The sequence below is a fragment of the Ixodes scapularis genome, unplaced genomic scaffold (assembly GCF_016920785.2).
Source record: "Ixodes scapularis isolate PalLabHiFi unplaced genomic scaffold, ASM1692078v2 PGA_scaffold0__279_contigs__length_252992795, whole genome shotgun sequence".
Lineage (NCBI taxonomy): Eukaryota > Metazoa > Arthropoda > Arachnida > Ixodida > Ixodidae > Ixodes > Ixodes scapularis.
Window position 1 is genome coordinate 105878385 of NW_024609835.1, and position 11714 is coordinate 105890098.

Sequence of the window (11714 nt, forward strand, 5' to 3'; positions counted from 1 at the left end):
CTCTTTTTATGGCTCCCGCGTTTTTATCGAATTTTTTCGCTGTCCTGTTGACTTCGTTATAACAAGGGATTACTGTAGTTGTAATTGTAATTGTAGATAAACTACTTTTGGAGCAAAGTAACTGTAATTGTAATTAAATTACATAATGGAAGTAATTTACCCATGTATGATTTTTTTCAGAAAAAAGGCTGCATAAAACACTTAAAAAAAATGTCGGTTGAGTTATTTCTTGTATTATCCCTTTGGAAAAAGGCTCACTCACTGAGACATGTCTTGAAAAAAATATACTTGTCTGCAAAAGGGTAATCTAAAAAGCTTGTAAGAACAGACGGTGCTTGCAATTGCAGAATTATTCTTGTATAGTTGACTGAAAGCTTTGGGGATTAAAGCCAGCGAGATAAACATGGACCAATAGTTCCAGCTGGCTATGTGCTCTATAGAAGGAGAGGTAAAGGATGCATGGGAAGCATGGTGCTGTGCATACATTACTGTTTGTGTTACTGCAGGCACAATTAAGGCTGGTGGATTGAAAGTGCTAGTGGGAGAAAAAGTAAAACTATGGGGGCACATCAAGGTCAGGTGCATTTTTGGGATTCAGAAAAAACGATGCACACACTACAAGAAATTTTAATAATTGACTAATTTAGTGGTCTTTTATGATGCCTAACAGTTTTCTAATTGGAACTGTACTCCGTCTCACCCTTTGAGCTAGTGCTCTGCTGGTGGGCAGAGTACTACCTCAGAATTGCTTGCATCTGCATTGCAAAAGAGTGCGCGAGAGAAATTCCGATATGCAGAGTACGAAGAGCACCGACCTTACACATCTGGTTCTCTGTTGTGATAGCGTGCTATTTTATATTGGTGAAGTTAACATACATGATATTTAGTTTCATAAACATTTGTGACCATATTACGTAAACATGTAGAAGTTGAAGGCCACGCAGACAATGCTGACATAAAGTGGTTTCGCCTTAGCCTTAACAATCCAATCTAATCATGAACACTCGATTCGGCTCATCTCCATTTCTTAATGGTCACTGGTTCTGATCCCGGGTTCTCTTTGCCGCATCGCTTCCAGGCGATATTTAATGCCTTCAGTAGTCTTCAGTAGTAGCAAGGAAAGAGAGCTGACGCAAGGGTTCGATAAGCAGACAAAAACTTGTCTCCATGTGACGCATCTTGGCGCACTGATACGTACGACACAGCAAATATACCTCGTGGTTTCTAACAGGCTCGTGATTCGAACCGGCGACCTGTAGCATTGGGCTTTAGTCCACCGTAGGATGAGACAAAGTATTGTATGTGTTTATTTTTACTAATAAAGAAGTTAGTTATGCAAAAATAATTAAAAGCTTAATTATTCCAAGTGCTACGTACCTCAATAAATGGGCCTTTCTTACCATAACTAGAAAAGTGTCTATCTTATTTTTGTGCAATGCATAGCTTTTGCACAAAAATGTGGGTTGTTTGGTGAAACATCCCGCACGCTTTAGTAGGGAAATGTGCCATAACAAGAGCACCATTTTCCGTGTCTCTTAGGACACCAGTTTCTGTTGGAATGACCTGCTCATGAAGAACAACTCGGAACTGCTCAACAACCTGGGCAACTTCATCAATCGAGCACTGACCTTCCTCTCAAACAACTTCGGGGGCATTGTGCCCGAGCTGCAGCTCCTGGAAGAGGACAAGGTGGTCATTGCCAAGGTGGCATCACTGGTCGAGCACTACGTCAGCCTCATGGACAAAGTCAGGTACGACATAGACTGCCCCTTGTTACAGGCCTAACACTCTCCGAAAGCTGCTGCTCTTCTTAGCCACAGTCTTGAGGCAAAATTCCTGTCTATAGATCTCCGTTTGACAGGATGAACTCCTGGCTGAGGAGCCTGCAATCTGATAAGAGCACTGGTTCTCAACCATTCTGGTTTTCACGGACCCCTTGTGGATCGGCGGAGATGATGGAGGACCCTGTTCATGTTGAGGGGAAGTGAACAGTACAGGTTAACTATGATAATGATTCAATAAATGGACATAGCTAAGGGCTAGTGTGAAGTAGACTTCTCTAATTTGCATACATAAGAGAAAACTTGCCAAAAAATTTGAATGTTTTTTCTCCATCTGAAAAAAAAACAACTTTTATTGCCAGACTTCACTGATGAGGCAGGGCCTTGCAAACCCCTAGGATGCCTTCGCGGATTTCAAAGGGTTTGCAAAGCCCCATTTGGAAACCGCTTTGATAGAGAATGGGTTTTCAATCTTTTTATCTCTCTATTAATGGCGGAGGAACCCTCCCTGGTCTCGGCATTAAAGCGGTGTTTAAAGGGACGCTGACAGGGTATTTGTGCTCGCCAAGGTTTTTACTTGTACATGACACATGAGAGCCCGATTACCCAGAACACAATTTACTGCTCGAAATTTGTTTTCTTGCTGCCCGAAAACTGCCGATCGAGAACTGGCCGGTTTGAGTCACGGTCATCCTCTTCTTCGTCGTCACGTGCCGTTTTCTATGGTTTAGACACAGCCACCAAATGTAATCAAAGTCGCAGGTCATCGAGGGCACACACTCAATATTAAAAATAGAAAAAAAAATGGTACCCATTTTTTCATGGTTTCTAAAAAGCTGCAAATATGTTAAATGAAGAAAAAAAAAAATTGCACAGTTACATGATTTTTGGCAATGCTCTCCTTCTCTATATTTCTTCTTCCTCCCCAGTCCAGTTTCGGTTTCTGTTTCAAGCAGTTGCATTTTTTTACTTTATTAACAATATATGTGATGCTGTGGCAAAATATTGATTGGGTAGTCTTATTTATTTTTATTTATTTATTTATTTATTTATTTATAGCGTGCCCACAAGCAGCATGACACCTTTAGCATGCTGCACAAAAGGAAACAAAGCAAAGAAAGTAGGGGTATGCAAATACCGAATAGTAGTTTTCGAATCGAATACCAAATCGAGTTAATAAAAAAAAGCCGAATATCGAATGAAGATTTTATTTATAGGAATTTTTAAATGTGTGCTGTGAATGAGGTTATCATATATGTGCGGAGTATGTGCGTGGTGCAGAATATGCATCTCGTAAAAACGAAAAATTTAATGTATAAAAATACTGCTAAAAAAAAAAGAAAAGCAGCTGCTGATGAACGTTGGGCACTGAAGATCCAATTTAGTGGCGCAAACATAATCTATCTAGTATCTACCCTAAGCATCACGAAAAACCCAAAGTTACAGCCGCACGTGCCTTTTTTTCTCGTTAAAAGCATAACCCAACCCTGCAACATGTTCTTTTTTTTTTTATATTTGTATATCTCAGAAAAGGGTCATTTTGGGCATTTTGTGATATTTGGTCTCAATTTTGAGAAAGAAAAAGGGCACCCGGGAGTTTATTTTATATAAATAAACAGATAGCTGTTAAATCTGAGTAAACAAGATTAAACAATATAATCTGAAGTAAAAAAAAGAGTGGTTAGGTGGCACAAGTTACCGCCCAACTGCCGCTATGCATCCATCCCTCCGTCCAGTTATCTTGTTTTAGAGAGCCTAGATTTAAAAGAGGGAGTAAGCAAAACTGAAACCACAGAGACTGCTCCTGCGCAGATTGGTCGTAAGCGAGCAAACGGAAGGGCGATGATGTCTGCCCAATCGACGCTTTCGTCCCTTTTTTTTTTTTTCGTAACCTTCTCGCAGTTCGTAATTCAAACGCAGCTATCGACTAATTGGAAGCCCTCTCAAATCTAGGCACACTATTTTTCCATTCCGTTTCATTTCGAATCAGAATTTGCGGCTTGCGGTTCCAAAAGAACGACGACAACTCAGCTGGTTTCATCGGCATGGTTGACGGGGTTTTCTTTTTGTGATCTTACAGGCGCCGGTTTCTGTGAGTGTAGCAAGTGTTTTCTACAGTACATCGGCACTTTTTACTTATGACAAGAATTAGACATGGCGCGGAATTCCGGCCTCCCAACAATTCCTCTCTGGAAGCGGTGCAAACGGAATGTTTTAGTTGTGATTCAAAGTTAGATTATGTCACGATCATGAGTAAATCTGAATGCTATGAAGTTTCTGGCGTTCGTTACTTTTCTTTTTTCTAACCTGCGCGTTAGATTTTTGTGGAATGGTAGGACCAAAAGGTGTTTCTTGCATGGTCTGTCTAACATGTCGCAAACATCGGGAGAAAAAACGGCTCTTTTGTGAGCTCCGCGCCGACCGCGCGTCTTTGGCCGAATATATTGAATATTCGAGTGATTAAATACTAGGAATTCGATTTGCGAATTGAATTATTCGGGAACTTACTATTCGATTCGAATTCATATATTCGAGTATTCGCGCACCCCTAAAAGAAATTTACAATTGGAAACGAGCGTGTTGGTTAATAGATACAAAAGTTGAAAGTATAAAACAGAGAGGACGAGGAGGGAACAGGACATCTTTCATGAAAGATGTCCTGTTCCTGTCCTCGTCCTCTTTGTTTTATACTTTAAAGTTTTGTACCTAAAAGAAAGTATGTGCAAATAGGTGAAAAAGCAAAGAGGAAAAGAAAAAGAGAAAAAAAAGAAATGAACAAATACCATACAAATTTTCCACAGCTCAGGCAAAAGTATCATAACAATCAAAGGTGCTCAGACCAAGTGCCTTAAGTGAGTTGTATACAAGTTGTGCTTGTATGCAACTTACTTGTGTTGTATACAACCCACACAGTAAAATTTTTGGCATTTAGATGAAATCTCAAACACATGCGGATTGCACCTTTGCATAATCTGTTCAGGGTTTGCTTGGAAGTGCAAAACTGTCTGTGTTAGTTTTGTCTTGTATTGAAGGAAATTTTCCTCTTATGTTTATCTTTTCTAATGTTCGCCTTCGTTTGCTGAGGCGTAGTGATCTTGCAAAAGTAGCAAATATCTCCGACTGCCGGTTTGTCCAAACTCACTTGGCTACACTCTCTTTGAAATCATTGTGAATGTAAAAGACCTGGTTGACAAAATTCTGAGCGAAAAAATCTAGAAGCTCAGTTTAACCTTTTTTTTTTTCAATGCAGGCTCTAAAAACAAGTGTTGTAGGTAGCTATTCATGTTTTTTAAGAGTCTTAACCAAAGAACTGTAAGGGCTCATTGTGGCAACAGCAGTCAGTTGCATGCGTAGGAATTGCCTCCTGCCACCATGGGGAATTCCTGTATTCCCCATAGTAGTCAACCTGATGAATAAGGTGGAACCAGAATGACTAGAAGATGAGATTGAGAAAAAGTGAATAAAATCAAAGCCCATGACTTGAATTGCCGGCTAGCAGATTACGACTGTAATGCCAGTGTCCTCATTTCATTTCTGGTGATATAGGCTTCGGGATTCCATCCGGTGCATCCTGAGTGTCAGCAAAGTGGGCAACCAGTACATCCAGTTCAACAAGCCCTGGGAGCTCGTCAAAGGCACTCCCGCACAGAAGTGAGTCTGCTGTGAACTCGGGTCGTGAGGACAAGCTGAAGGAGTTTGCAACTGTGTACAAGAGCATTGACAAGTCGGGCCTGCTAGGCAAACACCTGACAGCACTGATTTGGCATGATTGAAGAGACATTTAGGGCATGTTTCTCTGCACAGGTCATGTGGGTCATTCAACTGGTCTAATGCCATAATTGCAGACATTATTTCTTGCCTTTTATTTTTTATTCTTTTTACAGCGGAGCTGTTAACGGCTAGTTTCTCCGGAATTGTGTCCGGTGCCAAACAAATGTTGACATGGCACTCTGGTTGCTGCGTCGCTCATAGATGGTGGCAACTTTTCTTTGGAGGAAGAGCGGGAACGGAACGAGCGGCGATGTGCGCAGCAGCGCAAATGGTTCCGCAATCGCCGCGAGGCCGCTATCGCTTAAAGTTCTACTGCGTCAACCACTTCAGATTCTTTTGCGAAAGAAGAGCGGATCTCTCGCCTGGAAAGCCACCGCCGAGAACAGAAGCTACAGCTCCGCTGAAGCTTCTGTTCTTGTCCACTCTGGTGAAGAAGAAAGAGCTCCGCTCTTTCTTCTTCACCAGAGTGGAAAAGCTGAAAGTTTTGTCGCATTGACAGTTGGGATTGTCACAAAGATCCTAGTGTCGCATTATTTATGGAAGCCCTTTTTGCTTTGGGACATCTATATCACCGCTCTTGGTGATAAGGTGTGTCCTGGTCCATGTTGAATGAGCACTGGGGTTATCCTGCTGGATTTGGGGAATGAATGCCATTCTTTCAACTATTTTTTGTATCAAGAGCTGTACGGTTTTTAACCTAGAAAGACCAGTTGATTGGTATGAGCAGTGCTGAGGTTTTTCAGACAAACCGGGCTCTTGTCGCTATACCAATGACAATGACTTGCATCATCCAAAAAAATAAGTAAAAAAAATTAAACGGTGTGCTCCGTACCATCTCACTGATTGTGCCACCTGTTGCAACTTGCAGGCTGCGTTCAGCGACGGTCATCGGCCTGTCGGCCAACATTGCTTGCCTGCTGTCTGGGCTGCTGCAGCCTTTCATGCCAGAGACCAGCGAAGCCCTGAGGCATCAGCTCAATATCCCCCTGTTCCAGCTGGAGCCACACTTCGCTCCTCTTTTGAAAGCAGGCCACCAAATCAACAAAGTATGTATTCATGCTCATTGGTTTAATAATGAGATACTACTACAGTTGAACCTCGATTTAACAAAGTCACCGGGACCCGCTAATTATTTTGTTAAATCAGGAACTTCGTAAAATCCAAAAAGACATTTTTCGGGCCTAGGCTGCATGGGGAATCCAAATTTGTGTGTTAAATCGGGAAAATCATAAAATCGGGTTTCGTTAAATTGAGGTTCAACTGTATACTCCATCTCGCCTTACAATGGGCCGTGGGGGACTCTAGGAGTCATTGGAGCCCATCCAATGCCATGTGAGCGTCTCTTGGGATTGATGCAGCAACTCACTTGGTGTGCAGTCATGCTATACGCTCGCAATGCTAAATTTTCTGGGATGGCTCGTAGCGTCCGCCGTGGTCCCCATAAGGTGAAACGGAGTGTGGTCTCCCGATTGCTGAAAAGAGCTTGTTCTGTTGTTGCTCCTTGAACTCTTCAATGTATGGTAAAGTGTGAGGTGGTTCAAATAACCTTGCTTTTGGAAGACGCCACCAAATTGTGGATTTCAGGGCATGGTACCTAATACAGTTGGATCTCGTTAATTCTAACTTGCGGATAATTCAAACTAACATGCAGGTCCCATCCTATGCGTTTCTTTCAAACTTTGTTTTATTCAAACAAATTTTCGGTCCCCCTCAAGTCTGAATAAATGAGATTCGACTGTATCTTTATCTTCTTCTTTGAAGCTATTGGCACCTTTTTGAGTTCTGAGCATTAATTGGCACACACATGGAAGCTCAACAACATAGTTTAAGCAGCCTTTGCTGTAATATGTCGGGTCAAGTTGACTTAGAGAAGTGCGTGAGCATATGTAGCTCTGGAAAGAGTGAGTTGAGCATGGTAGCAACCAAGGCATTTCTGGGCTTGGAGCGTGGGTACCTTCTGCACTGTTGTTCAGGGGAGACAGTGGTACTATCGGGGAAAAATGAAATGCGAACAGAGGAGCGCGTGGCTCGCGGTACAGGCTGCGCCGCCTGGAAGTGAACCTAGGGGCGAGGGTGCGGGGCTTACTTCGATGTGTTCACGCCCCTTGATTGGCGCTCCCCCAGCTTCGGCAGTGCGCCTCTCAGTGCGCTGAAAGCTGTCACCGCTATCTTTGCCTGCTCGGCGAGTGCGGCGAGCTTCTTTGCACCGCACGCGCTGAGCCAGCAAAGATAGCGGTGATAGCTTTCAGCGCACTTAGTGGCACAATGCTGAAGCTTGGGGAGCGCAGAGGGAGGGGCGTGAACACATCGAAGTAGGCCACACACCCTCGCTCCTAGGCTCACTTCCAGGCGGCGCAGCCTGTACCGCGAGCCACGCGCTCCTCTGTTCGCATTTCATTTTTCCCCGATAGTACTTATGCACCCAAGACACTTTCCTAGGCTGGTGCTAGACCCTTCTACAACATTTCAGAGTGCTCAACAGTTTTATGTGCACGAGGGCTGTGCAGTGTTAATGCATTCTGCAAGTTTATTCTATTCTGGGTTTGGGAACTTATTAAATTTGAACCTCTGTAAAACTTGATCTATCCGAATTTCCTTCTTTTTTTTTTCTTACCTCGAATTGGACATTTGGCAACTCTGAATCAATTTAATGACAATAAAATAGTGTCTTTTAAGGTTGAAGTTGACCTGTCCACAACACTGAGCCGACAGCACTAAGCCAGTGTTGGCTTGCTCAGAACAGATTGAGTAAGAACCTCTCCCGAGGTAGTGCCAAGGAAAGTGCTGCTAGGGCATGCAGAGTCCGGCCTCCAGACGCTCTTGTCTTCGCAGCACTTTGGTATTTCAGACAGTCTCAAGTAAGACTTTGGCTCGGTTGTTTCGAGCAAGTTGACCACCCAGAGGCACGCAGACTTTTCGGGGTTGTGATCCCTGAAGTCATATGGAAATCAGTTGGCAAAATGGCAAAAACAGCCAAGAGCACAATGTGAAGTTCTATCTCGCATCTCTAGTTTCGGAAGAAGCTATGAGATAAAAAGGGTGATACTGCCAGACAAGTATTTGTTGCAGCCAGTTTGCTGACTGCTCCTTGGCTGTCCAAACTTTTTGCGGCAGTTAGATTCGGAAGGAATCTAAATCGGCAGAAATAAGTATAAATAACGCCAATTCTGTTCTATTCTAGCCGGTCCCACTCTTCAAGAAGATAGAGCAATCCACCCTCGACACATTGAAGAAGAGGTTCGAAGGAAAGAGTCCAACTCCCGAGAAGAAGGTTTGCAACTGAAGATCCTCGTTTCATTATGTTCTTTAAAGATATGGGTATCTGTTATTGAAATATGCATAGCTTAGTGTTATTTGACAAAATGAAGCAGTTGTGTACCTACTTACTTTTGTTTTGTGCGAGTTTGTTTCTAATAAACTTGCGCCGAGCAGGTACTATCCACATAGGTTAGGCAAGAGTGCATGTCACTGGTCCGAAAATGTCGGGCCTTCCTTTTAATTGCCTTCAAGCTCCCTGACAATATAGGACCATTGGGTGTACTTCACCACCAGTCAAACTTGTGGTAACTAAAGCTCATGCTAAACTACTTTTTTTTTTGTGCATGTAGGTGTTGTGTCCATTCTTTGGGTCCTGCAGTTGCCCTAAACGCATCCTGGGAAATGTTAAAACTCTTTTCAGGCTAACTATCTGATCTTGCCAAAAACTGCTCCAATGCCTCATGAGAAGTGCGATAATTTATCGAAATACAGTACTCCATCATTGTTCCTTCCATTGTTGTAATAATAATAATAATTTATTTCCCATCATTCATCCTCGAGCCAGAACTGCATTTCTTAGACAAGTAGCAACCCTAAAATGTATGGGAAGGAGGGTATAAATTTCCCATGCATACACTTGTTTTTGACCATCACAATAGGCATGCCACAGCCATTTTTTGAACCATTGGTGTTGTCATCACTGGCAAACCAGAAAGTAACTAACAATGATAAAATTTATGTATGAACTGTCTTAGTAATCACAAATTTGCCTCGAACAAGAGTGCTAGACAATATTATATCTGCCATCAAAAAGTTGTTACCGGCAGTGTTAGGTATATCCCAGGCACCAACAATTCCAGGTTGTGAATGGGACCCAGAATGGCGAGGTCAACCACGAAAATGCCAACAAGGCTTCAGGGGACGTTTCCCAGACTCCGGAGGAGCTTGCCCGGTGTGTTCAAAACCAGGTGAGGCTCCAAGTACCTTCCATTGAAACGAAGGAATAGGTGCAAGGAAATCTGCTTTCAGGCATCGCCTTGGCCTCCTTCCATGGTGGAGCCGCTCTCTTCGTGCCTTTAGACCACTCGTCTTAAACCCATTGCATACTCCATTTTTATTTCTTTTTGTATAACATGGCACAAAATTTTATTTAAAATTGATATTTTGCACAAAAATGTTGTTTGGTGCTCTCACTATTAATTTCTGGTCATCAAACGTGTCCAATCAATTTCTCACTGTGTGCTATTGTTAGAAATATTCAGGAAGGTGGAGAGGAACAAACAACATCTGGAGGCTGAGTAAATGTTTCCTTTAATTTTTGTGCAAATTGCAGCTATTTTAGTTTTCTAGTCATCGGAGAGGTGGTACTAGTGACATTACGCTATTGGAATCGGTATAGCACTTGTCACTTTCATATAAAATTCTGTTTTTATTTTGGCTAAAGCAGACCTCTGCATTGAGGTCTCCTTTCCTTTCACTCTCGTGAAGAAGGAAGACTAGCGGAGCTGTACTCGATACACTGTGTGCTTCTGTTTTTCGCGCTGTTTCCTACGATGAATTCCCACCAACGTGCCCAACTACCCATTCTATTACGATAGCTGGAAAGGTTGCCACCATCTACGAGCGATGGCGGAAACCACACTGGTTGTGTGCTTGCCGCCGTCGCTTATAGATGGCGGTAGTTGTCCAGGTAGGTTTGTGTCGACTGACACGATCCTGAGGAGCCTAACCCTTAACAGCTCCGCTGTAAAAAAAGTCCAGCTCCTCACAGGACGTTACTAATTTTCCCCTTTCATGTGTTGAGCAAAAATGTAATCTATATAACCTTAGGTTAGCATTGTTATTGCCTGGAGCGTGTTCTTCCTTCAATAACCAGATCTTGTAAGAACTATTTCGCTCAGCACATGAATAATGTGCAAAACTTTCTTTTTTTCTTAATGTGACGAATATAGGTGAAAATCGTAAACAAAATAAGCTGAAAGGGGCGGAGCAATTGTGGTAGTGCTGCCATCTGCCAGAGAGCGTACAAAAGCTCAAACCAGCCTCGTGATAGGGCTTTCTGGTCCATAATGAAGGGTGCAAGTGACACTCGTGATTAGTATCAAAGGGGCTAAAGCATCACTGGCAGGTTGCTAAAAGACCTCTCCAACAGGGAAACAAGGTGCGGGAGCTCAAGGCGGCCAAGGCAGACAAGGCGACCGTCGAGAAGGAAGTGGCCTGCCTCCTGGAGCTCAAGAAGCAGCTCGCACTGTCCCTGGGACAGGAGCCAGAGGAGCCCAAGCGTCAGCCTCAGAAGAAAAAAAAATGACTCAAGCTTGCTCTGCGAGAACCAATACATTATTTATTTCGGCACATAAAATAAAACAAGACGACGACGTACATTCGAGATTCTGTGCTTGGTTTTTCAAGGGGGATTTTCACAGTGGTAAAGGGAGCGGGAGAGAGAACTGTGTGCTAATTATAATTACACTGTTACACAAGTCTGAGTTCCATCCTGGAAACCGCTGCACCGGGTTTAAGCATAGAATGGATGACACGCAAAGCATGTGTACAGCCGACATTTGCAATATCTGGGCAGTGCAAAGTAGTGCTTTGTAAACAGCACCAAAAGGTAACCCCAACCAAAAACAAGCGCAAGGGCCCTGTCCCAGTAAAATACAAATCGCGAACACTCCCGTTAAAAAAAAAAAAGTGCTTTGAGAGTTTTGGTTGCCAAAAAGCTGCTCTTGTCATGTTGGCCAACAGTGCCTGCAAGTTATTTTCTCTGTCTGGATTGAGGTGAAGCATTATTTACTGTTTCACATCTGTATGCAAACCATATCTGCTGTACAAGTTGGCTAACCGAGGTTCAGTATTCACACCCAGTATGCATTTTGGTTGCGCACCATACCCCAATGAAACTAA

The 11714-nt window shown here is 43.0% G+C and overlaps 1 protein-coding gene across 1 annotated transcript in view; it reads left to right on the forward strand.

Moving 5' to 3' along the window:
- Positions 1-11191, forward strand: part of LOC8027105 (methionine--tRNA ligase, cytoplasmic) — a 39083-nt gene extending 27892 nt beyond the window's left edge. The window contains exons 16-21 of the mRNA XM_029990976.4: positions 1540-1751; positions 5328-5432; positions 6421-6598; positions 8734-8823; positions 9671-9778; positions 10963-11191. Of these exons, the coding sequence (XP_029846836.2) occupies positions 1540-1751; positions 5328-5432; positions 6421-6598; positions 8734-8823; positions 9671-9778; positions 10963-11118 (849 nt within the window). The 3' untranslated portion in view covers positions 11119-11191. The remainder of the gene's footprint in view (positions 1-1539; positions 1752-5327; positions 5433-6420; positions 6599-8733; positions 8824-9670; positions 9779-10962) is intronic.
- The last annotated feature ends 523 nt before the right edge of the window (positions 11192-11714 follow it).